Here is a 27,982-nt window from a genome sequence, read left to right on the forward strand (position 1 = left end):
TTCCGTTATTCTCTTTTTTATAATCGACCGTTGATGATAAGATAAAAATATCCAGAATAAATAACCCGTGAGGTTGGCGTCCAATATTTGGAGCTATGATGCGCTTTATATATATATATATATATATATATATATATATATATATATATATATATATATATATATATATATATTACATGCATCCTCTTCTAAATATTAAAATTTACATGAATATTTTTCTAAAATTAATATTTACATATATATCCTCATCAAATATTTATTTTGTATGTATACCCATGCTATCTAACGTCGATAAGAAATTAGCGGTTTAAAATTAAAACGACGAAAAATCATTAATAGGTAGACATGCAAAAAAAAAAAAACGTTTATAAGAATATACATGAAAATAGCAATTTTGGAGGATATCCGTATAATTTAATATATTTAGAAGTTTATGCATGCAAAAAAATGCTCAGATTTTTGCATAAATACCCTTTTAAACATTAAAATTTGCACGAATGCCCTGTAAATTGATATTTACTTGCCTGCCATTACAAAACACTATTTTAGCATTAATGTTTTTGATATAACAATTCAGCTAATGTAATTAGCAAAAATTATATTTATTAAATTAAATTTTAATTAAAATTGTGAAAGTATCTTTTTTATTTCTAAAGTGCAGGTTAACAGATCTCACTGAAAACTAAAATGGGTTGAAATAGAAAAAATAAAATTAGATTTTTTTTACATGTAATTCTTCATAACTATGTAAAATTGTATAAATACTCTCATAAAGTATTATTTGCTTATATACCTTTATCAGTCTTTTTTTTTTACACATCTACCTATCAAGGGTTTTTTAGTTATTTTGAATTTTAAATCGTTAATTTCTTAACGGCATTAGATGGGATTGGCATATATGTAAAAAAATAAATATATATATATACAAAACAAGTATTTTATAAAGATATATATATATATATATATATATATATATATATATATATATATATATATATATATATATATATATATATATATATATATATATATATATATATATATATGTAAATTTAAATTTTGAAAGGATATTTATGTAAATTTTAATATTTAGAACAATACTTTACGCAAAAAAAAAAAACCCGTTCATGATGAGATAAAAATATCCAGAATAAATAAGCCGTGAGGTTGGATTCGGATATTTGGAGCCCTGATGCCCTTTAAAAAAGAAGAAAGCTGCCCGTTTGGCCAAACTCAAAGCTTGGAGTTTTGAGAGGTGGTTGCTTGGGGTTCCCGACAATTCCGCTGGTGTCTATATATTCCCAGATCGCTCGCTCTTGGATCTCAACTGATCACTATCCATCCCCTCTCTCTCGTCTTCGTTCTTCGTCGTCTCGATTCGGGCATCATTGGGATGGCTTCCACCGCCGAGAAGCTCTCGGGGCTCAGCATCAGCGATGACTGTGCGTCCTGCCCGAACCTTCAGAAGAATCTCGGAATTCTCTCCCCGGATGAGGTCTCGATCTCGTTTCTTTCTTTCTTCTCTCTTTTGTTTGATTTTAGCGACTAACGTGGCTTTCTTGAACATTGGAGTGCGAGATCTTGATTGCACGAGTGTGGTTGTGTTCTTTCTTTCTTTCTTTTCTTTTATATAGCGCCGGAATTCGAACTAAGAACTTTTTTTCTTGTTTGTTTTTGGCCTTGTTTGTGTTCCATTTTGTCGTTTTCAGCGGTATCTTGAGGGAAGTAAGATGATGGAGGTACTGGTTTATTGAGAAGTAAAGGAAGCGAGATCTTGGCCGCATTGGTGTAGTCCAATTGGGATCTTGTGGATTTTAGGGTAGGATCAACTCAAATGGGGATAGACTTCACATCAAGAACCTCTTCTTGTTTTGTATCCCGAGGAAAATAACACGACTACCGTTCTGGTTTTTTATTTACTACTGTTAGAAATCATTTCTTGAAAATTAAAAATGCGAGATCTTTATAATGCCAGTGTGATTTAGTTCGGATTTTTAGGTTTTAGGGTAGGAGTCTACTTAATTTGGCCTTTTTTGAAGAAACAATGTCGGTTCATTTTATTAAATCTCATCAGCTTCAACATTCTCTTAACACATGTTTCCAACTCTCTTTTTTTTTGGTTTGGGAATTAAGGAATAAGAGATCTTGATCACATGAGTCTTTTCAGGCTCAGATTCTTAGATTTCAGGACCGGATTTGACTCGAATGGGGCCAGAATTCATCCCAAGAACTCAACTCCCAAGAACTAAACCCTCTCTATGAACAGAACCTAATTGAGAAAGGCTTATTTGTTTATTTTTTTAATTTTAGGATTGGTTCATAATTTCATACTCACAAAAAAACCACTTTTCTAGTACGATCAAGAAACTTTGTCCGCCTTTTGATGATTTACTTTTTTTTATTTTTATTTTTTTGATTGGTCCATAGCATTGGTAGACATCATGCTCTAGAAATAGCTTCATTGATTTTGATGACGACGATGACAATGATGATGATCATTCTCCATCTCTCAATGCACAATACCTCTTATTCAAGGAGGTCCTGTATTATCTGGCGTCTGTTTAGAATATCTCTTTCATTGATCTTTGAAGTTTTTAGTGTTTGCTAGCTTTTCCAGTCCTGTTTATTTCCTGTTGTTATATTTCCACTTCTTCTTTCCCTTGCTCTGCTCCTTCATGTGCGGTATAGAATTCTCTCCAAAAGGAGATTGTTGGCTTTGCGGAGTATTTATGTTCTCAAAGCAAGCTTCTAATCCATGGTTTCAGTGTCTATACCATTTAAACCATGTCACCAGTGTTTCATTAATTATGATTGAAATGCTTTATTCGCCAGTGCTCTTTTATTGATACTACAACTATGTACTCTGCAAAAACTATCACCATTTTGATGATGCTTCTGCCACAGCTTATCTAGAGTAGCATTTCCACTATCAATTTGAGCTAGAGGGCCTTATGTTACTTCCAGTTCTCAAGGTTCTTTTGCCCCCAAGGGGTAAAAATACTTGATGTTTCACTGAGAGCACACCTCAGACTTGGATCATGCATGCATGTCTCTCAAGTATTTCCATTGCTGATACCATTATCAAGTTCAGCTTTAGGATCTTCACATTAAGGTGAGGCTCTTCAGGGACCGTGTATTCTTTCAATTTGCCACGTTGTCCATTTGACTCTATTATCTCAAGATTTTGCATGCGGTTCTTTCTGCAAGCATTTTTTTTGGTGCTCCTTGTTTTTATATTCTTATCCTGCACATTTTCCAATGTCTCAAAAAAGTGCACTGTCATCTCTTCTGCTTTAGCTTATGTCCCATAATAATTTTGATTAGGCTGGTGATCATATTGATCAACATATTAATTTTGGTTAAAGTTTATTCTCTGGAGCTTCTTTAGTCACATGAGAGTGCAAGAAGCATGATGCTACCTCTTGCTCCTTCTTCAAAGTATCAAGCTATTCTACACCTTTGCAAGCGTTGATAGAGTTCAGCACCTTACCAGTGGCCTTCATTATTCCTAATTCCTTGATGCGGAGGGTCTTAATGGTTAAAGGTTTCATTCAAGTGTCATTCTTGCATTCAAATCATGCTTGCACTCTGCTTTTGCTTGCTAACATTTTGACCTTGTTCCAGATCAGCTATCCTTGACGACACCATCTATTCATCAAAACCTACTTGGCTCAGGAAAAAGTGTAAAGTTCATTATTGTATCATTTCATAAAAACCTGTATCATATGTTTACCTGAAATGCAATGTCATCTAAGTAGGTATTTTTAGTTTATGATATTTATTTTATATTCTATAAATGCTTCTACGTGCTTCAGGGGCCGAATTCCTAGTTTCAAGCTTTATTTTCCTGTTCTTTGATCTGCCCCATTTCCAGTATAGTTAAGTAAAAGTGAGATGCATTTTGATAACCAGTAATTCTTTTATAAGCAGTCAAAACATGAAAATATCAATCTTCAATTTGTTAATCACTTTTATGGTCACAATCAACTATTAAGCGTGTTGTGGACTGAAGGCGATTTATACCTCCAAGAATTTCTGGAACTTTAAAGCAGTTTCTTGGTCTGTTATTTGCTCTAAGTCTGGAAGTTGAGGTATACTACTGTATATAATATTGCTTTTTGCAGGTATAGTGCATTTATGTTATACCTGTATGGTAGTTGTCATGGCCTTAGTTGTTTATACTAAGCTATCGTCTCCATTGATTTTATATTAAACTATCACAACCTCTCCGTGACTTGCATCACAAATTATGGCATATTTTGTTTTTCCAGTTCATATTTTCTATGATTTCTGTCTTTTTGTTTTTTAGAATGCCACTGTTCTTTTCATATATACAGATTTCATTATGAACACTCAGATATTCATGCACTGTTTTATCTAAAGGTACCTTAGTATGATTAGAATGATTTAGTCATCACAGCATGTGCTGCCTAAAACTCAATATTTTTAGGGAAATGCCTGAAAACTCTATCTGCATGTGGAGGTTACTTGTTGTCATAACCTTAATTGTACTGATGGCATTGATCAGATTGTGCTTCCAAATTTCTGATATATATTTGTAATAATTTTTGTTCCTTGATCACCAGGTTGAACTTGCAAAAACGTTGTTGCATGAGGGACAGAGTCATCTTTTTGATCATTGGCCAGACCTAGGTGTCGATGATGACAAAAAGAAGGGTTTCCTCAAACAGGTCTTTTTTTGTAATTTTTTTTTCACAATGTTGCTTCCTTCTGGGAGAATATGCTAATGCTGTAAACTTAAACATAATTTTTAAGATGCATATTTCTTTATCTCTGTGGCATGACTTGTTACATTTTTAAAGTCTGTTTGCATGTAGACTTATTTGATGCTCATACAAGAACATTCGAAGTTTAGAACTCCATGTTTCCTGATTCCTTTTTTAAGGAACTTATGTCATACCATTAGGCAACTTTGAACCACTTTCTTGGGCATGCTGAGCGATTACAAGGGATACAGGGAAATTCATTGACCTGCTAAATCAAAGAGAAATTTTGAAAGGAACATAGCATATTTATTAGGTTCATCAGGTTTAGATTAATGGATTAAATACGGCAGGAAATGAAAGAATTTCTCAGATTGTTTGGTGGCCTTTCTGTTCTTAGTATATGATAACACAGCATGGTTCATATGTTTCAGAAACAGAATTTGATATGATAAATTTAATGGGATGTTTGGAGCATGTAGTTGAAGTTGCACTTTAACTCAAGTTGCATTGCAACTTAAGTTGCAGTAGTTGATTTACAAGGAATTGCATTTCTTGTGTTTGGAAGAGAATTTGGAGAAAAGATGGGCCTCTTTGATGGACATCCGTCAAACACCTTTCTAGTGGATGCAATGTTGAGCACTCAATGTACATGGAAATAAGAGATTTTGGACAAAGAGGTTGGCATCAAAGTCGACGGTGGCGAGGGTCTGGGCATGGACATGGGCACCCATGGGGAGGGACTAGATGGCGGTGCATGCCTGGAGGAGGGTAGAGAAGGTAGAGGAGAGAGGCAGAGTAGGGGGCTAGAGCTGGTGCATGGTGGCGTATAGGTGGAGCAGTTGGGCAGCGACAACAGTGGAGGAGAGGGGGAAGGGAAGAGACTTTTTTTTTTTAACCACGATACCTACTCTAGCGGCTCCGTCTCGCCTTGCACTCATTTTGATTACGAGTTGACCTAAGATAGCCCTACGTTGCAGCCTGGCAAGCAACTCAACTTATGGTGCAATTTAGGTTGTAGGCATCCAAACAAGCAGGTTGGTCTGCACCTGCAACTTGAGCTGCATGTGGCTTTATTTATATGACTCTAAACAACCCCTAAGAGAAGTTTTGATGTACGAATTATATTTCTGTCTATAAGATATTATCTTTAATTTCTATATTCATGCACACTTTTCGTATTTGAACCATGCTTATCAGAAGCTGCCCAAAAAACATGCTAGTATTTTGTGAAACATTAGGGCCCAAAAAAGATTTGACGGTCTGAGCAAAAGCAGAAAATTTAAGTAGAGAAATGAAAGAGAAATTCTTGGAGGATTGTAGCGTTAGGCCTTATCAATTTGGAAGATGTTGTTAGTGGTGAGAACAACCTTATCTCAGCTTCCATGGCTTCTCTTTTTATCTATTAGTTTCATAGTTTCTTTATTGTCCTAGTTCTGAATTTCCAAAATACATCTTGGTGTAGGTTTGTGGTTGGTGTCAGAAGGATGTCATGGAGTAAACATCTCTCATTATGAAAATATAACTGGTTCAAGCCAGCCAAAAATTGTAATATTCTCAGAAAGAATTGTGAAGTCCAAGTGGCATTATTTTCATCAATATAATAACTTCCTTTCACTTTGGTTATGGGACAGCTGAGATGAAGCGTGATTTGCTAGTCTCATTACTAATAACCGAATTTTGTTTCTTTGTTACTTGTCTTTTTGTCCTTGTGTTTTTCTTTTCTACACTATCAGCAATTAAAGCTTGTTCATAATTTATTCATGCCTGTATTGTTAAACTTTGTGTACTTTTCTAGGTTGCTCTTCTTAATTCAAGTTATCCTGGTGGTTTGGTACAATATATTCAAAATGCAAGAAAGCTACTAGCAGATTCAAAGGCTGGGAAAAATCCATATGATGGTTTCACTCCTTCTGTGAGTAAATTTCACCTTCTTGTATTGCAGTCCATGTCTTTGGAGATACATGTAGTCATACTGTTTCCTTTTGCTGTCCACTTTGCTTGCTCTTTTTGCATGTGAAGTAATTTATTCGCATTAAATTGCTTCCATGCAAGCTTAAATGGTCTATGTAGCATTCAGATATTCGATTTAAAGCCAGGATTCTTAATAAGGGACTATCACTATGTATATATGCATCAGTGAACCCTTAACCGAGGTACAAATACTCAAAACAACTTGTAACTCCTCTAGAGAATAAATTTATCCATATATGTTTGAAATATAGATTTTGATAGCGAGTTCCTATAAGAGTCTGCAAGTCTTATCAGTTTTTTTGTAGTTGATACTATTGCTCGTGGTAGTAAAATATCTGCTCTAACTGGCTACTGGGAAAACACACACTTGATTTTGGAAGAAGCTCCCATTACAGGCATCTTAGACATTTATTTGAAACTTGGCACGCTAGCACATCTTTTCTTGGTTAAGGTGATGTTTCATTTCCATTGAACAATGTGCATATTTCGACATCATTTTGATACATCAATAACTTAAACTGTTCAGTTTTTGCAGTTTCCAGAGCAAGAAAATGGATTAGTTTGATTTAAACAACTTTTAAATAGGCTTATACATTATTCTCAATAAGCCAAATGTAACTCTTAATTGTTATGATTTGTATATCCTGACCTGAATTCTTATAATATTAACTTGCATGTGTTTGGTAAACTATTTTCAGCATGTAACGTATCCAGTAGGTGAAGCTTTTCCTGTTGCATCTCCTTGTCAAATGACTTTTGGATATTAGTGTGTCAAAACCCTGAAATAGTTGATACCGCTGATATTTGAGCAAGTGAAAATATGCTCTGATTAGTGGAAGCATCAAAGTTATTGTTCTTCTTAGGAGTTGTTTCTACTTTCTATAGCTATAGATAATCACTAGGCTGATTCCTGGAAATTCATGATATAGAATGCCAAAAGCAGTCAAACTGAATAGATTGGGTTGTGTTTGCAAGGCAGGAAATAGATGAACTATGAGTTTGGTGGTGAAGAAAGTGCTTTTGCAGGTTCCTTCGGGAGAGGTCCTTACATTTGGTGATGACAGCTTTACCATGTTGGAAGATGCTGGTGTTAGAGAGGTTCACAAGGCTGCATTTGTCCTGGTTGCAGGTGGGCTAGGGGAACGCCTTGGATACAAAGGAATAAAGGTAAGAGTTATATTTCATTCACTGGGCTTGGTCCTGTATTATATTGGGTTAGCAATGTTCCCTCCAACATTTTAGTCTTGTTATTGATTTCATTTTACTTATCAAGGAAAAGTTATGAAATCATGTGTTCATCTAATGCATCGACAATGCCTGATTTTTTTTGGCAGTTGGCTCTTCCTTCAGAAATTACTACAGGCCGATGCTTTCTCCAACATTATATAGAGTCTATTCTGGCTCTACAGGAGGCTAGTTGTAGATTGGCACAAGGTTAGTACAAGTGTTTGATTTTTTCTGTTTTCTTCATGAAACGTGCAAGTATGTTAGAGAACACAATTTTTTATCTTCTATAGTATCTCACATTTATTCTGCTTACCTTTTCACTTCGAGTGATTTCTGGTTTTTTATTTCAATCGTTGGTTTTGCTTTGTTGTTCTGTTAATATGAACAGGATGGTGTTTTCACAAACATGTGATAGCATAGGTTGTTATATGCAAAAAGCTCAACATTTTATTGTTGGACATGGGATGAAAATTAGTCAGACTGCTTCTCCAGAGGGGGGTGGAGGGAGAAATTTTTTGTGAACTAGGGTATTGTGGTGGTCTAAGTATTGAAAGGTGTGAATAGCATAAAAATTTTAGAAGTTGGATGATGAGAAGGATATGTAGAAACTAGTAATAATAATGTCTCTTAACAAGAAAGTTTGACCATAGGCCTATGTCTTGCTCAAGTCCAACGGGAAGTTATATTAGGTAAGTTACAAGCACCAGGTTTAGGCTTGGTGCAAGGTGGAAATACTCGAATTGATCCAGAGCAATACGGCAAGCCTTAGGTTAAAGATATTTATTCAAGCCACAAACTATAAAATAGCCCTAGTACCACAGCTGCTGGAGGGATATGCATGCACAGTGCCTGCATATGTTGGTTTTGTGTGCATGTGAAAGAATATAATGATTGAAAATGAGGGAGAGAGGGTATTACCTATGCGAGACGGGTGCTGAGGGTAGAACGCATTCTGCTTGAGGGGGATTCAGCCACAGTGGTTGATTGGATCCGGATGGAGGGGCCGAGGGGAGGTGATAACCCTCTGTTGAGTGACATCTGGAGGATGGCAGGCGATTGTAGGGCCTTTCAGGCTGTACATGCATACCATGAGGCGAACAGGGCTGCTGACTGGTCGCCTTATTTGCTGCTCAGCATTCCGGCAAGGTCCTTTGGACACACCAGGGGGTCTCTCCTCCATTGCTCTATCATTTCTTGTCTCTTGATTCTGTTGGCTGTACTTATACTAGAGCATTGTAAGCAGCCGTTGTACTAAAAAAAAAAAAATGGGGGAGAGAGGAGCATACCTAATTTTTGAAAATTATTGTACATGACAAAGCATCTTCTATGTTTCTTTTTCTTTTGCGATCATTTCCTTCTTTCATTGTTGTAGAATTAAAAAAATAGTTCTTTACTAAAAGATGTCTTAAGTAGCAAATAGAGTTTAACTCTGGGTTTTCCAACCTTCTTCATTGCTATTTCTGGTATGCCTTTCTCTCAAGTTACATGAAATGCTGAGTGTGAGCACTGCAAGTGGTTTCTTCTATAGACCGAGCTGATGTATCGTTTCTGTGAGGGAAAGCTTTGCTAAAACATGTACAAAATGTGTGGTATGCATGAAATAGTAAAGACAGAACCATAACATGGTATAGATACAATCATCCTGTTGTTTAAATGATGATGTGACTCAGCACTCCAGTTAAGCTGGCACGCTGCAGTGATGGTGTCATCCAAAACATTTCAGATATGGCCTACATTTGCAATTGCCACCTTGCCTTAACTAATTGCATGGGAATTTTGTTGGTGTGATTTTATTATTCATTTACCAGATCAAGTGGCAAACTGTTCATTACTTGACTATGAAAGTTTGTCATTTGTCTACATCATTACATGAGTCTATCATGAATATTGAATTGAAGATACAAAGTAATTCTAATGTCTAGGTTCTAGATTTGTTTCGACTGATCTCACTATGGTTGTGTGTAGCCTGCAGTGCTTTATCTCCGTCTGACAGCTATTACTTGCAAATAGAAGTATAGAACAGTCTTGACATACCCTTCATTGTTTGTTGACATCAAGTCTGACAACTTCAATTTTTCCCAAACTAACCTATTCGAGTATTTAGTGCTGGATTACCTAAGCGTCGAATATCTTGTGGACTTTTTTTTTTTGAAACTTAACATGCTACATTGCTGCGCGATCCTTCTTGGTAGCATTTGCTCGATATGTTCTGATTTGTTTTGAGTAGAAATAAAGGAATTGCAAATACAAGTATCTAAACTTTGTCAAAATCTTTTTCGGGTTATAAGATCTTCATCTTTTAAGAGATACCTAGCTATTGGAAGCCAATATATCCCTGCATTAGCTTGCATTCCTGTCCTTTTGTTAATTATTTTTTGAATTCTTTTTCTTTGATCAGTTATTATCCTCATTTCAGTTTGGTGCTTACATATATGGATTTGCTGTTTTTTAATATTTGTTATAAATTTTATGCATTCCATATATGAAATATTTTGTTTTATTTTTTCTTACAGTCATTTATTGACTTTGAAAATAGGATCTGTGGTGCAATCATGTCTCATTATTCTTTTAGCTCACCTTTCCAATTGATGACAATGCTACTGGTCTTATAGGTCAATGTCAAGCTGAGATTCCTTTGGTGATAATGACATCAGATGACACTCATGCACCAACTGTAAAGCTTTTGGAATCAAATTCTCATTTTGGAATGAAGCCTTCACAAGTGAAACTTCTTAAACAGGTGCTTATCAGGCAAATATCATGCTTGATTCTGAATTTGTTTCTGGTGGTGTAAGCTTCAGAATGCTAAACATCGACTGTTTTGGACATGCATTTCAGGAAAAAGTGGCATGCTTAGATGATAATGATGCAAGGCTTGCATTAGATCTAAATGACAAATACAAAATTCAGGTGATTTTGTATGTGATATGCATGTTTTTTCTGCAATTCACTCGGCCCTAGGAAAACATGAAGTCTTACCATTATATAATTTCTTCTGGAGGCTAGAGAATGTGGGGAACTTCAATACTTCCTTTACTAATTTGTGTTTGGTGGACAGACAAAGCCTCATGGGCATGGCGATGTACATGCACTTCTTTATTCCAGTGGTCTACTTAATGAATGGTACATAACATTTGTGTAATCACAATCTGATGATGCATTCTATTACATATCTTGTGTTCTATACCTGCTTCTTAAATTTGGACTACTTTAATGTTACCGATCTTGACAAACTATTGCAGTCATGCTGCATTAGATGATCCTTCCTGCTCTCCCCTCTTCAACATTGAAGGATGAGTTTATGCATGTTGATGATGCCTTTAAAATGTTTTCCTTTCCTCAGGCAGAATGCAGGTCGAAAATGGGTTTTGTTTTTCCAGGACACCAATGGATTACTCTTTAAGGTTTCATTCATTGCACAGTTTGGCTTCCTAGATTACTCTTGTTGAACAGTCTTGTTACCTCAAGCTGGAGAAATTTAATATGATTTCATTCTTTTCTTTTTGTGTTGTTTATATAGGCAATACCAGCTGCATTGGGTGTAAGTTCCACCAAGGGGTACCATGTTAATTCTCTTGCTGTTCCTCGGAAAGCAAAAGAAGCTATTGGAGGAATAACCAAGCTTACTCATACCGATGGTAAAACAATGATGGCGTCCTGTGCCTCTTATTTTGGCTATATAAATTGAACTTTTTTCTAAAAAATGGTTTTTAATGAGAATGGACACATGTCTGAAAATGTATTTTCATTTCCTTTGCAATATGAAAATATTACAAATATCGAAATTTGTGATCTGCTCACTAACATGAAAATATAGGATCTGCCCACTTCCTGAAATGTTGTTATTTGAGCACTGAAGAATAGGATTTAGATGCAGTGGGATAATTAGCTTGGATGATGCTTGCTAAGCCACTTTGACTTTTTGATTCGTAGATATGAGTGTTGCGTGTGAGGATTCTATCTTATTGTAGTTGTATATGTTAGACTTCCTGTCATTGGTACACACTTGCACTCATTGCTTGACTTCCTGCATATTTGAATTTCATGATATCTTAACATAGGATCATTGTAAAAGCCTTGTTCATCATTATTAGACCCTCCATACATCTGATCCAACAATACTCAATGATAAATTGCAGAGCATCTTGGCTAAAGACTACAGTTGTAAAAATCCTGAAGTGCTTGTGGTTCTCCAAAGTTAGATATGACATGACTAGGGATGGCAACGGGTCGGGTATGGGTTGGGTAGGCCATCGCTCGTACCTGCCCTGTAATTGAGTTGGGGCGGGGCAGCGCGGGTAAAGTTAAATAGGCATGTTAGATGGGGCGGGTCAGGTAAAGTTTAAAAAATCATTTTTTTTGTTTCGAGGAGGGGATTTCTGAAGATATATATATATATATATATATATATATATATATATATATATATATATATATATATATATATATATATATTTGGGTGGGGTTTGGGGCGGGTTTTACCATTATCCGTACTCGCCCTAGATCCATTGCGGGTCGGGTAAAACCCACCCCATTCGCGTCGTTTTGGGTCAAGTGCTTGATGAGGTGGAGGAAATTGTCATCTCTAGACGTGACTCTTCTTGAATCTTGGCACTTGAGAATAGAGAAGTTTGATGATGTCAGACTGAAATCTCAGTATTAGGCATAAAATTCTACAGTTTCTTAGGAACGGATTCTGTCTTGCAAGTATTTACACTGCAAACATGCTTATCAAAGTGAGAATGTTAAGATAAATGTGTGGTAAAACTAAGAATGTAAGAGTGAGAAAAGAGTATTATTAGAGGATTTGTAGGAGTTATGCAAATAGAGGATAAAGTGATGGACAAGCTTCTACAATGCTCGGTGAGTTTCGATTCTAGATGGCTAAGATTTAGGATTTGTATTTTAAGTTGTGAGGATCTCAAGTTTATGAGCTGTTCTTCACTGGCTGTGTGCAATGATCGTAGGATTGCTGCTTCCCCAATCGTTGTCCAAGCACATTAGTGATCCTACCTGAGTGTTACTAAAATCTTCTTTGTAGTCTACAAGTTATCATGATGTGGGCATACATCTTCATGCAAACAATACTTCTTTATATTCCATTTAGCTACATAAAGGTTTTTTATAGTTATAGCCTATCTAGAGATCAAAATTCTGCATGGTCTGATTTTGAGTATCCCCACCCCCTAATATGCATAATTTGTTGTAAAGACTCGGGACTCCCCCAAAAAGGCTAGGCGAAAGGTATTATTTGAGTTCTCTAGTTTTGTGTAAGTATGATCTCCCTAGCGAACAACCGATGTGGGACTAAACACATGTTCGCACGGGTGCTCACATTATGGAAAAGAGTAAATTACAAAAATCTTTCTAAGATTAGGGGTAACTTATATTACCACCCAATAGTATGAAAAACCTACGCTTACCTCCTTATGGTTTATTTTTATCTAATACTTTAATCCATAATTTAATAGAACGTTGGTCAAACCGTTAGCTTTTAATAGGACCTAAATGCCACGTCAGATTTTTTTTGAAAATGACTAAAAAACCTTACGTGACATTAACAACCACTTAAGGATGAAAGAAAATGTATGTATTATCCTCCTCACTCAGGGGCAATTTTGACTTTTCACATGAGGCAATAACACCGTTAATTTAACTGGTTGTAAGTGGAGGTTATAAACTATTAGGTGTAAGTATAATAAACGTAAATCTCAGAGGGATTTTTGTAATAAACTATACGAAAAAAATTATCCAATAGGAGTTTCTATCTGATACATTATTCTATAATGGTTTTGTTGTCATCTTAGCAGTATATAATTATGGGAGTACCATAACCATTTAAAATTGAAAGTTTTGTCCAATAAAAATTTCTTTCAGATACGTTGTCATCTTAGTATGGTATAGTTATGGGACATCTAGGTATGATAATTCTATGTAATCTGAATTTAATTGCTCGCTCTCTCTCCTCCCCTCTCTTTCTCTTTTCTTTTGACAATTGGACTGGATGCTGTACAAAAGAGGTTTTTGTTACGATCCAAACTGATACAATTAGATAGTTTGTCCCATTGAGCTGCACCCTCTCACCACCTTGTCGGTGAGGATGCATGTACCACTTTAAAACAAATTTAAGGGATTTGTGAAGACACTCCTCTGGTCTAAAATATATATTTTCCTTGGTTTGATTCTCTTGGTTTTAGTGGGTTAATCAATCCACTGAATAAGTCAATCTTGAATTTCTAACCTCTCTATTCACTTTAAATCTGGAATAAGGAAGATAGATGATTACAATTTCTTATTCTAATAATTATACTTCTTTATCTATCTCTTTTGTGGAGACACAAAAATTGTTAAACTATCAAAATGGGAGACTGTAATTAACTGTCCAGTTTAATTGCATGTAGAGAATTGCTGCCCCTAATCCCCTAGTCCAGTTCATGAAATGCCATGCAGTTGAACATGTCATTTCATTTGCCGAATAAGCCGTCTGTCTGACAATTTGTAAACTCACCCAGACCATACAGCGATCAGACTGAATCTACCACCAGTTTTGGTCTAACCAAATCCAACTGTTCAGTCTGGTTAAGTCCTTAAAGTAGTGATCTAGACCATAACTTATTGTTTGAAAATGCCTTCAAGAAGAGCTTTTACATGGTCCGCTACCCCAAATATAAAAAACTCTTGCAGTTTCACATATTTCCATCATTCCCTGTACCATCTGATTTTGACACCCACACTTTAAATGAACTTGACAAGGGGGAGGTAGCTGCAGTGAGAAAAGGAGAGGGTTGGTGGGGGTAGGGGGTAGAAACATCCTCTATAGTTATGGATTACCTCCATGTGACAGTTGTGAGATTCTGCTCTGCTTATTTATCTTTGATTAGGTTTGATGCCTGCTTTTAGATTTTGACAGGGGAAGCAAAGCCAGTTATTTTGTGGTGGATAATGTAAGGACATGGTTTAAGTTATCTTCTTGATGTAAATAAGGATTTATTTGTGAATAAATATTATAAATACAAATGGTTGTACAGTCCACGCATGAATATGAGACTAGGCCCCTATGCTTTTTCTAGAGTATCATAAAACTTGGAGCATGTTAGTGTATATTATTGATTATGGAAGCTATTCACAGCTATTGCCTTCATATCATTATCCTTGAAAGAAAATTAAACTCTCTCTCTCTCTCTCTCTCTCTCTACATGATATGATGTATATTTGAATTAAATAACCCATTTAGATTCTTTTTAAAGCTAAAGTATGATGAGAGGCCCCAGTATCTTCTGTTTTCTTCTATGGTGCATGAAGAAACTATTTTCTTCTCTTCTTACTTACTGAATTGTGAATTGGATTTAGGAAGGACCATGGTTATCAATGTGGAGTACAATCAACTTGACCCATTACTCCGAGCAACTGGGCATGCTGATGGAGATGTGAATTGCGAAACAGGATTTTCTCCCTTCCCTGGGAACATAAATCAGGTATTCTGATGTACTCACAGCATTTTATGAATATTCTTTTTTTGATGTAGAGTTTGCTTTCCCAATCATGCTGTCTATGGAAAAATGATAACAAATTGATTTGCACAACATTAAATATAAAATTTCTGCAAGTTGACATGGTCACTCAGCAAGTTATCTGCATGGGTCAGACTGTCTTTTGATTGTTCTAGGTTTTTTTTTGACTCAATTAAGCAAGGCTAGTCACTAAATTTTCCAATGTTGTGTTGTTGTGCGTGATGGTTATGAATTATAGTGGAAAATTCTATATTTTCGGAAATGATAAACGAGGGTCACACTGGCACCAACATATAGCTAGTATTCTGAAGTTTTGATTGGGGACTGATATTCATTGGCCCATCACACTTTTGCCCATAGGTAGTCATTTTGAATAACCATATCTCTACTTGGTTAACTTGAAAGGAATATGTGAATACATGTGCTTACAGAAAGTTGGCATTATTGTTGATAAATAGCTTAATTTTATAGCTGGATCTTCTTAGTGCTTGTATGGCATATGTCCGGGGTTCCTTGTTTACCCAGTATTCAAGATTTTATTTATTTAACTGAATGTACAAACCAAGAACGGTGATGCCCAGTGGTCAGCAGGGACATTCAACCTAAATATCCTTGCCCAAATTTGCTGGTGATTACAAACTAGCTTAAGTTTTCTGATGATGCGACTGCATATATGGTTATCATGCTACCCTTGAAGTATAGCTGTAAGGCATATTTGTGTTCTTTCCAAACTTGAGATTTCAAAGTTTGCACCTTATAATTGGTTAAAGATAAAATTGTGTTTGCACTAGTTGACTTGAACATATGCAGAGGTTTACAATTTTACCTCTTGTGTATAGGAGTTACTGAACTTTAACTACGAAAGTGGTATTATACAGTAATAAGATACGTGAATAGGATCAGTCATCCAATGAAATGAAGATAGATTGGAATGATGGATGGTGGGACCTTTGTTGTAAATTTAAGTGATGAATGTAAGATCTAGGCTTGAGTTGTTTGAGAGAGATGATGGAGGATTAAAAAACACTCTGAAAAATATGGAACAGATAAAGGTCAAATTGAGTTGCACCAGTAGTTTAGCAAATGAATATTTTATTATCATTTGATTAAGGGACACTGACAGCAGGATTTATAAATGCAATTTCCAAGTTAATGTTGCAATTGTGAACTTGGCATATGATTTACTTGATCAGCTCACTATTTATATTTTTGCCTAATGCTTTAGTCAACTTCACTATTTGATAAAGCTGTACTTAGACATGGCATACTCTCATGTCGGTGCGTTTGATGCAAACTTTATGGTCTATAGAGGTTGAGAGTGTGTTCTCTCCCATCATAGAATGTATGAAAATTGGATATGTAAGTCCTATTAAATAATAGAGTCAGATATACATGTTGTTCTCAAACACGGTGTTGCTAGGTACAGAAATCTCAAGTCCAGAATATAATCAATGGTTTTTACCTTGAAGTTTTATGTTTTCAGAATTTCAAAGATTTCAGTCTAAACTCACTTGTAAGATTTCTGGGAATCTTTTGAAATCTTCATATTTTCTACTTCTAATGGAGAATTTTGTGGTGAATTGCCTGGACTGGTTATTTTTTTACCTTTAGGGCATCTCAGTATGTAGGTTATGAAGTGGATTCTGATCATTTTTTGGATGATAAATACAATTCAAAGTTGTCATGATTGATGTAAAGTAGGAGTTGGGAATTTTAACTTAACATGATTTACCTAATGGAAGAAATTTATTATCATTTGCGCTCATTAAATAACTGTCAACATCTAAATCATTCTTTGACAGCAAATGGATCACCAGTAATTCGGCTTAAAATGTAATTGATGGTTTTTCTCATAATTTTTTTATGGTTCCAAGAATGGTTTACAATGTGGCATTGCCCGATGCATATATCTTCATCCATCTAACTATGAAGGCTTTTGTAGTTTAGTTAGGTGTATTAACATCAACAACAGAATGATATAGTCATATATTTCTTCTGCAGTTGATTTTGGAACTTGGACCGTACACCGAGGAGCTTACAAAAACACGAGGTGCCATTGCAGAGTTTGTTAACCCTAAGTAATGCCCCACTTTTTGTTATGTTCGTGTTGGTTCAAATTATATGTTGGTTCAAATCTTTCCTTTTTTCTTATGCTAAAAATTGACTTTAAAGTGTATTCATATTTGTTATATTAATGTGGTGTTATACTGATTCCTATTGATGACAACGTTGCACCATGAACTCTTGCAATATACTACTCCATCAATGAATGTGACCGTGACTATAGTTATGGTTGAGAAGACTTCTCAACTTTGTGGGATTGTCTGTAGAACTTCTTTTATAAGATCTATCCAATAATGGCTGCCTGTTTTATTGGCACGAGCCTTCTTAACTTCTTCTTTGCAACTTTTATACGGACTGTTAGGTTCTTTTATGTTCTTGTTTGTTCCTTCAATATATAGCGCTCATTAATGTGCCCTGACATATCACATGCCCTAGGTGAATCTTCCTAACTCGAACTGAGCTTTGTTTTGTTGCATAAATAATTTTAGTGTGAAAGCCAAATAACACTTCAGAAGAGTGCTGTAAGGCTAGAAATTGGCTGACTGCAGCTGTCAAGTTTTGAGTGACTAGGTATTGAGTGTTTGGAATGCCAACACCATCTAGAGATCGTGCCAACCAGACCTTCAACTTGGATGAACTTTCAGTTTATGAGGTAGATAAATAGTAGATCAACTGTCAGAAAGCTAACTTGAGAAAATCTAAAATTCAACATTTGAAAGTACAAAGAGACATGACAAATGATGCTTATGCATATGGTGGTTAGAGTTAAACCTTACTGTACCAGTGTAGTTGATACCTGATGGCGCCATGATGATTAGGTATCTTATTTTTGTCATTATACATCACATCAGAGGGAGATCAGACATGAAATGTTTTGTGTTCCTTCTGGCCATTATGATACACTAGATGATTCACCTCATCACTTGAGTCAAGGGAATGAAGAGGACAATGAGATGCTTCAATCAAATGGTGGAGATGGTTGTGATGCTTTGATCTTTGCTAGTCACTTCGATGCATGCCTGATGGCGTTCTGTACCAAGCTATGGAGATAATATAAATTGTGAAGACAGCCATCACATCATCTACTTTGTAGGGCAATGGCCCAATTTATGTACTGGGTATTATGATTAGTCATGATATTGGTATATGCTGCAACAAAAGAATGTAGTATATCATTATTACATGCAATGCATGCTTGGACATCTGCAAGAATGGCAGAAAATTACAGTGGGTTGCTTTTAGCGAAGGTTAGGAGATGCGGAATTGAATAACTTCATCTCTACACTGATCGTTTCAGTGTGTGGTACTTTTTTATAGTTTTATAGCATAAGAGGGTGCAAATAGCATTAGAAGGACAGAGTAAACAGACGCACACATGCACTCTTCATTTTTGTATATTAAATTTGAGTTAGATGACTACATACTTTGTGCTCCTTTGTTGCTTCAGATACAAGGATTCTAGCAAGACAGCATTTAAATCCTCAACTCGATTGGAATGTATGATGCAAGATTATCCAAAAACCCTAGCACCATCAGCAAAAGTTGGATTTACAGTAAGTAGAAGCTACGTGAACATTTCTTCCCATTTTAAAGATTGTTTAATACTTGATGTGTTTGTCACATTTTTGACATTAATTCTGAGAACATGCTTTCCAATTTGTAGCAGATGTTTGATGTCTGCAATTAAGATATTGTACAAAATCTTGAAGCAAATTTTGATGATTAGGATGGTCTTTTACTTCTGTGATTGATTGAGATCTTTTGATGTGCCTTTCTGGTCATTCATTGCATTATTGTATGTCTCTTGCATGTTTGGTTCATTGAGAAGATTGAAGGTGTTTTTTAAGTTTAGAAAGGCTAGATAACCTGTCAAGGCTGCATGTTGAACCTTTATTTATGAAATCATTTATCATTTGCTTGTGTTAGGTTAAACTTATGTCACTTGAGTTGGGTTGTGCCTAAGTGAACCATGAACCTTTTATTGGGTCATGGGCCCCTCATAGATAAGTGCTCTGCTGTGCCTAGTGCTATCTTACATATACGTCCTGGTAAAGTAACATGGCCCTTTTTCGTCACATCATTTGTGGGGACCCCCATCTGATAATTGGGCTTCTGTTGCTCATATTTCTAAGAATTTTCACATGGATGTTGTATAATGTGACAAAAAGGTTGTTTTTACCTGCTAACTTTAGGCAGGTGTGGTTAATAGTAAGTTCTTTCTATTGTGGATTGTTGTTCATGTAAGCAAATCCATAGTGTTTTATTGCTTGGAAATCTTTGCACCTCCAGTTGTCATATTTTTTTCTGCCTGAAAAACAAAGCGAAACCTTATCAATGAAAGGTGTGGCAATTGGATTGGTGGGGTGATCCATCCCACCTGATGTTGATGGTGTAGCACACCGGACTTCTTTAGTTAAATTCACCATGTAGTTTGAGTGTTTGTTGGGAGCATGCTAACTTTGATAGCTTTGAGTCTGAGTTTGAGCATACCACTAAGTGCAGGGGCAGAGCTAGGGTTTTCATCTAGGGTGGGCAACATCTCTATTTCATGTATGATTATCCTTTGGAAGGCAGTAAGATTCTTTAACCATTTCCGGTCGCATTTGTCAAGATAGAAGCCTCTTTTATGATTTTTTTTTTGTGCAATACAATTAAAAAGAACATCTAAATCACCAATCTTATGGTGCCAAATAAAAGGAAACTGCCAATAGATAATGGAATAAGACAAAGAAGACTAGATCTCTTTCCTTTTCTTCTTTTGATAACCTGGAATACAAATATGTTTTAATACCAAAAGTTTAAGGTAATTCCATAATTGAGAAACTTAATAAAAGTGATAGTGATTTAAATTGCAAAAGTACTTTATCTTTGTACATTATCCTCATTCCACAATCAAATGCCACCAGGACAGCTCATACAAAGATCTAGTTTTAGCACAATAATGAAATAAAAATTAACAAATAACAACTCACCCTCTCAAGTCTACTTGTGTGCTCCAAACATGTGCTAACTTTTCATTCTAGATTCCCAAGAGTAGGAAAAGAGAGGACGGTAGCACTGATCGCTTTTGGATCTCATGGGAAGGGAGAGATAGAGGATGCAGGCATGCATGGATTAGAGAGAGAGAGAGAGATTTTCTGAAGCATTAGTGGTGGGCCATGGATTTTCGTAACTCTCATGGACCCCTTATATCCAAAGACGCAGATAAATTACAATGTTTTTAAGTTAAATAATGCTTTAGAGCCTTTACAGAAAAGCCCCGAAAATGCTAACATCTGAAAAGCGAGGGAGTTAGTAGATAATTTCGCAACCCATCTGTGAGTGGATTAAGTGGATTATTGTTTGGGCTTCTTTTTGGATTTATTTTGAGTTTTTAGTAGCAGAGAGCAGGGAAGAGAAATGAAAGCTGAAGAATAAACCAACATAAATATGTGAGAAACAGAGAGGGATGGCCCAGGAGGAGGGCCAAGTGGCCATCTGGAAAGTGTAGTTGGAGGTGAGGGGGGTGGCCATGTGGATAGTGCAATGCGGGGAGGGAATGGGGGGGCACATACTGTTACAAGAGGGATTGATGTTCTCTTGACTTAGGCGTCACATGGGATTTTTGCGGACCAGGGAGAGCCATGGCCCACCCTCATGTCCGCTTGGCTCCTTCTCTGATTAAGTGACATCAATAATAGGTTTTAAGTGATTTTAGATATCTTAAATCTATATGGAACTTCCTAGCAAGGAAATTTCCTTTAGTTGGAGAATTCCTTTATAGAAAAAAGAATAAACTATTATTTTGACATAATAAGAAGGTAAAGCAGCTACTCCCGAACTAGTAGCAAGACTTGATTAAAGTTGATCAGTTATGGGTCCTTATTCCTTTCATGGTAATGAAATTAATATGTTCCAATATTAATATGTTCTTTTTATATTTTGTAAAAGTATTTGATTTATGAAATATGACTTTATGGTATATTCTATACGAACCCATCATTTTCATCGTCTTTGTCTCTTGTTTTTTTCCTTTATTTCTTTTCCTTATATTTTTTTTCAAATTGTTATCGTACCTATATGTGATCCAACATTGAACCGAGGTAACAACGCTTGCAGTATATACTATGGTATGTCGTACCGGCCCGAACCGAGTGGTACAAGGCATTCTGTACTGTACCGGTTCGGTATCGGTATCGGTATCCGGTACGAGTGGTGTACCGACACTCGGTATGCCAAAAAAACTCCGTACCATACTGTACCGATATTGTGCTAGTGTAGCGCCGGTACAAGGTCCGGTACCAAGACGAGGAACCTTGGTATATACTCATCTTCTTTGTCTCTTTCACAAGAAGTGGCAAAGTTTACAAGATAGTAGAACTCTCTGAACTGAATTTGATCTTATGTATCAAAAGATGCCTAAGCAATAGTTGGTGCAATCCAAATAAAAAATTAACTTGCTCAAAATGATGAGAGAAAATTGGAGATGCTCTCTGTAGCTATTATATTGTAGGTCAGGCTTATATCGCTGTTTTTGACTCTTCTAGTTGTTTGAGTCATTTGGTAGTTTTTAAGTTTACTAGGATATCAAGTCTAATTTTAAGTGATAACTTCACAATGACTATGAAGTTATGGGCATTATAAACACATTAAAATTAGGTTATGTCAGCATGCTTATACATAGTTTGTGCTTAAAGCAACCAAGTTATCAGTATAGGTTTTTCAGTATCATATAATGGATCGATCTCTTTTTCATCTTTTACTTTATATGTTTTTTTCCTTTCTCTCCACTTGCTTATCATACTACAAGTGTATAAGCACTCTTCTTTACCCCAAAAATGATGCTTATGATTTTTAGTATAGATCTAAATATCTGTTTTCTGTTATCATTTTGAATCAAACAATTTCTGAATTTCTGTCAATTTTTTTTGTTTTGTAAGGTAATAGATACATGGCTTGGATATGCACCTGTGAAGAATAACCCTGAAGAGGCTGCTAAGGTACATGTTTTCTGAAATTTGCCAAAGTTACCCTCTTCTGTTCTTCACTTTACCAACTTGCAGATTTACCATTTAATGAGTCAGAATTACTCTGTCTCAACAATTTAAATGTGTTTTAGAAGGTGCTTCTGACACTATGTTGATACTCTGAGGTTAAGCACATTGAGTATCTTGTTTTATCAGTTTATAGAGCTTGTTGGATTGAATAGGATGCAACTTTTTAAGTCTGCTGTCCCCATGGTCAGATGAAATCCTGTTATGATATGACAAACTCTATGTATGTCCTCAGAAAGCTTCCTAATGGAAGTTTTGTTGATATTTCAACTAATTTTCACTCTGATGAAATTCTATACATTATTTAGTAAGGATTTAGATGCTGGTAAAGTACTGGCCTGGACCATAAAGTACGTGCTTGGATATATTATCTGTACGTTGGCCTATAGGTATATGTCAATTATGCTTGGCACAAAATGATACCTAATGTTATGTGCCATGTCAATCAAATACCGGCATAGTTGTACTTAGTATAGCTCTATTGCATGTGAAGTCCATGCCACTTGGTGCAATTCAATGTTAGCCCTTGTTTTTTGATATAAGCCCCTGGCACATGATTGGTATGACTGGAGATTGTACAAAATGATGCCTTACCGTTGTGGTCCAGGACTGCCACAGGTATGGTATGCAATACTTAGCTCTTTATTTTGCTGGTTTTCTTTGCAAAACCCACCATCTGTTTTATGCATATTATATTGTGTGGCAGAATTGGTGGAAAGATCCAACTCAATTGTTGGCATATGTGTAACCAAACTTGATGTGATGTTAAACAACTAGCTGTATCTCCTGAAGGTGAGATCAACTTTTCAGATCGAAGGTCTACCTGAGTATGTTTGATGGCCTACTCTTGACCTAAAGGCAACTTGGGCAAGAGGGGAATTGCTGTTAACATGGAGGAATGGTTACTGGGAAGGAAATCCAGCGTTATTGTGTAATTTGATTTATTCCTTGTATGAGGTTTTCCTAGACTTGGAAAGGTCTATATGGGGAGGGAAAAAGCCAATGGCCCAATGTTAAACAAGGGAACTGCATGCAGCAATCGATATGCAGGCAGAAATTGTTGGTTAAGGAGCTTTCTTGAAAATAATACTGATTGATGCCATGGAAACAGCTGCCAAACCACCACCACCTCCCCCGAACAAAGCCCAAGCAAAAAAAAAAGGTCCAAAAGTTATACTTATTTTAATCTAGGTGTCAAATATGGATATTCTAGAAAAGTAATGGTGCTTTATTTTCTAGAAGTACTGGCATGCATGCCTTTGTGCTTGTGAGAAGAAGATATGACAACTCATGTTACTTAGTATCAGTGAATTGTAAATATGTATTTACATGTGGATGATCAATTTACTGCTCCACTTGTCTTTTTAGGCCTGAATAAACACTATAATCTACTCATATTTTCATTCATTTGAATAGATTTTGACTCTTTCTCTTTTTTCAATCTATTCAGTTCAAGGTTTCATAGTAATCTAGATGTGCTTTTTGATTGTAGGTACCGAAGGGAAATCCATACCACAGTGCAACTTCTGGAGAAATGGCTATATATAGGGCAAATAGCCTCATTTTGAGAAAGGTGGATACATTTTTCTTATGCAATGAGTTACCTTAGGCATGCATTTTACTGATGTTCTAGATCAATCCGCATATGTCTGTATACAATTCAAAGCAGTAAGTGCATACTTTTGTTATTTCTAACTGTTAGTCATATATGCAACAGTATATAGAAAAAAAGCGTAATCTCATTATTTTATTTCAGATTGTGAATTATATACATGTTTGCTTGAAAAAAATAGCGCTCTCTCTCATTTCCATATTTATATGCTTTTTGTATATCTGTTGTATTCAATCACTACATGAGAGTTCAGGCAGAAATTGCCTTTTATCATATTTAGGAGTGTCCTCCCAACCACCCAAATATAATATAATACACACACACACACACACATATACACATACATATATAGGATATGTTGTATTCTTGCAGTTTCTTTTTCTCAACTTGGAATAGAGCCCATCCATCGGCCTGAGGCTACTGTCGCATGGTTACAAATATTCTATGTGAGATTAGAAGACCCTCAGTTGATTTTCACTTGTTGGATGGGATTGTTACATGTAGAGCTACAAGATGGTACTTTTTAATTATGATATGGATCCGAATTGCTGCTAGAATCACACCAGCTGCTGTTGTCTGCCTATTGCTGAGCACTTCTATTTGGATCAATGTTCTAAATCATTGCAATTTAGGCACCTTAAATTCAACAAGTAATTGTCACCAGAATTATTGTTTATAAATAATCTCTGCCCAATGGTTGCTACATGTCTCTCACAACCATCAAATCTCATGTTAGTCATTTTCCAGGCTGGAGCTTCTCTGACATGCTCCACCATCATCAGAGACCTGATGTAGTAGCAACGGTTCTTAGAGTTGTCTCTTCAGGTCTCAAGGGTTTGGCTTGTCCAATTAGCAGCAGGTCACAAGCTCCTCCTTTAGCCTCTATGCGATCTTGAAATGCTTTAAATTTTAATAGAGAAGCTTCAGGGCCTTCAGTTTTTTGTTTTCCAAATTTTGCTGGGCATTCACAGGGTTGGCATCTCAAGGTAAGTTATGAGATCTAAGCATTTTAGACTGTCGGATATCACCACTTTGTGCTCTGTAGTATCAAATGCCAGCAGACTATTCAGAGGGAATCATGTCCTCTTGTAGTAGCACTTACAAAATTCTGATGTGAACAAGGAAATCAGCTTCCTTGTTGTTTCAAGATCTCAAACACTAAATATTTGCTGGACAAAGAATAGCTTTTGAAGCTCTGAATAATTCATTCCAACCATCATTCTTGGGATCATCTGTAAAACAAAGGTGATTCATTGGTATTTTGTGAGGTAACTTCGATTTGGAGTGAGGGGAGTTGCAAAAGTGATCATGGTATTGTTAGGATTGCTAATTATATTGTTTGTCCTTTTGAACATGGAACGGAAGCTTGGTGATCCTAATGAGTTTTTTATATGCTTCTCAGGCTGGCATTCAGATAGCGGACCCTATGATTGATGCATTCAATGGACAAGAGGTGGAAGTTTGGCCACGCATTACATGGAGCCCTAAGTGGGCATTAACATATGCAGATGTGAAGAGAAAGGTTAGCGAGGGAAGCTCTATATCCCAGAAATCTACCATGGTCATCAATGGCCAAAATGTCTTCCTTGATGGTCTCTCTTTGGATGGTACTCTTGTTGTGAATGCCGTTGATGAAGCTGAGGTATCGGACCAATATTCCTTTTAAATAATTACTCATGAACGATTAGCTGCTGAGATCAGCACTAGCATGATTTTTATTATTTTTGTTTATATTGCTGCCTAAAAATGGGTAATGTTGTGTACATCAGATCCAGATCCCGCAATGGTAGGAGGCTCATCCACTGAGCTGCCTCTTTTATTTTATTTTTGCCTAAGCTAATTCTTTTATTGGTAAAGGTGACCAAAATTAGAATAAGGAAATATTAACAGCCCGTACCAAGCTTTGACATGAGTTTTTTTTCCTTATTTTTCTATGAAAGAAATATTATCTAGAGAGCGTTGGAATAGAAACCTTACCTGTATTAATTTCTTTTAGGTGAAAGTTACTGGCCGTATTCAAAACAATGGCTGGGCGCTCAAGCATGTCGATTACAAGGACAGCTCCATTCCTGAGGAAATACGGATTAGAGGTTTTAAAATCGACAAGGTTGAACAGCTAGAGATGAGCTACAGCGAGCCAGGGAAGTTCTGCTGCAGTTCATGAATGAGCATTTCATGATGCTAGATTGCAACAAATTTGATTCGTATTATGGTGAAATAAGTAGATTAATCTTACTGGGGCTTCGAATATTTTTTCTTACCTTAACAATAAGATGTGAATAGCTCTTCTATTGCATTTATGCTCTGTACTTTGATAGTATGTTACTTTTACCATGTTTACTGCTTGCTCATTCAATTTTCGCTAGAATAATCAAGGGGTGCAGAACAAGTTGTATAATCGCTTGCTCCTACAGAGGCTCTTTGTTTTGTTCCAGGAAGTGTACGGATACACCTTTGAAAAGAATAAATCATGTCTATCAGGATCTCAATGGTGTTTTATATATTGGCAAAAGCAAGGAGATCATTAGCGACTACTATAAAAAAAAAAGATTTCCTGGTAATGTTGATGTATTTTGTCATGACAGTGGGTTAATCAGGTGTAAAAAGATGAGACCACTGATTCAGATGGCATGTCCTAGGTCCTTATCACTGCAGCAGAAGTCACCTTGTTTTTTCGCCCCTCTTTTCTACCTTGTACCCAGCCCACCCTTTGAGGGCTGACTCCAACCTGAATCCTGTCCCCTTTTGGTACGCCCCCTGGCGCTCTCTCTCTCTCTCTCTCTCTCTCTCTCTCTCTCTCTCTCTCTATATATATATATATATATATATATATATATATGTTCTGTGGGTGTATCTATGTATATATAGAGTTACATTTAAATGAATCTTTACTTGGATCTAATTAGATATAGATCAGACAAAGCAAGTCTCTCACTAATAATTTAAGCTATTGAATGTGATTTATTATATCTAAATTATTTATACAATAAAAATTATAAAAATTAGAAATTCTTAGCTTGCATCAAAAAATATGAATTGTTTCATGATTGTCTAATTTTTTTATCACTTGATGTAAAGGTTAGAAATCTTGAAATTTCATGACTTTTAATGTGTAAGATGTTTAGAGATAGTAGATTATATCCAATAGTTTGGATTATGGATGTGGGATTTCTATTGTTTGATTTAGATCCGATAGAATTTGAGTGGAGATTTACTCGAGTGTAGCTATATATCTATCAAAAGTAAGCTAGATTGCGCCTATTTCTACGTAGAATGTAACAACATCAAGATCCATATGTAAACATAGTGTCTATTTACATATATTCAAATGAACCTTTCTAATAATAAGAATGTGAATTACCTTATTTTCATACGGTCCAACATAGGATGAACTTGTAATTTGATGATCGGGTTGTGATTATAAGTTCATAACTCCAACCTATCCACATTTTGGCTACATGGATGATTAACATTTTAAGAGGAAGAAGCAGTTGGATTTGATTGCACACCTCTTTCAGAGGTGCAATCATGAACTGAATGGAACAGAGGAGCTAAGCAAGCAAACTAATGACTAGGATCAGATGAAGAGAGGAATTGTGCATGCAATACTCATGTCAACGTAGTTTGATAATAATAGCAAGGCAAGATGTCATTGTATAGGGATAGCAGCAGTATCCGTATTGTAACCGATGGGGTAGATTAAGATCAAGTGGGCATACTTGCACTGCATCTACAGATTGCACACAAGTAATTGATAGTTTTAAGGGGTTGGTTGAGTTGGAAAAGCTATTTTTGTGTTGGAAATCAGTAGCTTGGGTTCAATTACTCCATGATTTT

The 27,982-nt window shown here is 36.0% G+C and overlaps 1 protein-coding gene across 1 annotated transcript; it reads left to right on the forward strand.

Annotated features, from left to right (window-relative positions):
* The first annotated feature begins 1,194 nt into the window (after window positions 1-1,194).
* On the forward strand, window positions 1,195-26,634 carry LOC103713110 (UDP-sugar pyrophosphorylase). The gene is made up of 17 exons (XM_008799914.3): window positions 1,195-1,495; window positions 4,587-4,691; window positions 6,523-6,639; window positions 7,725-7,865; window positions 8,033-8,132; window positions 10,538-10,665; window positions 10,764-10,835; window positions 10,984-11,048; window positions 11,269-11,329; window positions 11,446-11,563; window positions 15,276-15,400; window positions 17,438-17,514; window positions 18,948-19,053; window positions 22,420-22,479; window positions 24,026-24,106; window positions 25,548-25,787; window positions 26,142-26,634. The coding sequence occupies exons 1-17, from the start codon at window positions 1,394-1,396 to the stop codon at window positions 26,307-26,309; spliced, it is 1,866 nt and encodes a 621-aa protein (XP_008798136.1). The 5' UTR covers window positions 1,195-1,393; the 3' UTR covers window positions 26,310-26,634.
* The last annotated feature ends 1,348 nt before the right edge of the window (window positions 26,635-27,982 follow it).

The sequence above is a fragment of the Phoenix dactylifera genome, chromosome 9, assembly GCF_009389715.1.
Source record: "Phoenix dactylifera cultivar Barhee BC4 chromosome 9, palm_55x_up_171113_PBpolish2nd_filt_p, whole genome shotgun sequence".
Lineage (NCBI taxonomy): Eukaryota > Viridiplantae > Streptophyta > Magnoliopsida > Arecales > Arecaceae > Phoenix > Phoenix dactylifera.

What these genes read in the sequence shown, in the direction of transcription:
- LOC103713110 (XM_008799914.3), top strand. Translation starts at nt 1,394, where the DNA reads ATGGCTTCCACCGCCGAGAAGCTCTCGGGGCTCAGCATCAGCGATGAC. An exon ending in ATGATGGTTTCACTCCTTCT is followed by an intron (nt 6,640 to 7,724) that starts GTGAGTAAATTT and finishes GTGCTTTTGCAG; the next exon opens with GTTCCTTCGGGAGAGGTCCT. An exon ending in GCAGAGTTTGTTAACCCTAA is followed by an intron (nt 17,515 to 18,947) that starts GTAATGCCCCAC and finishes TTGTTGCTTCAG; the next exon opens with ATACAAGGATTCTAGCAAGA.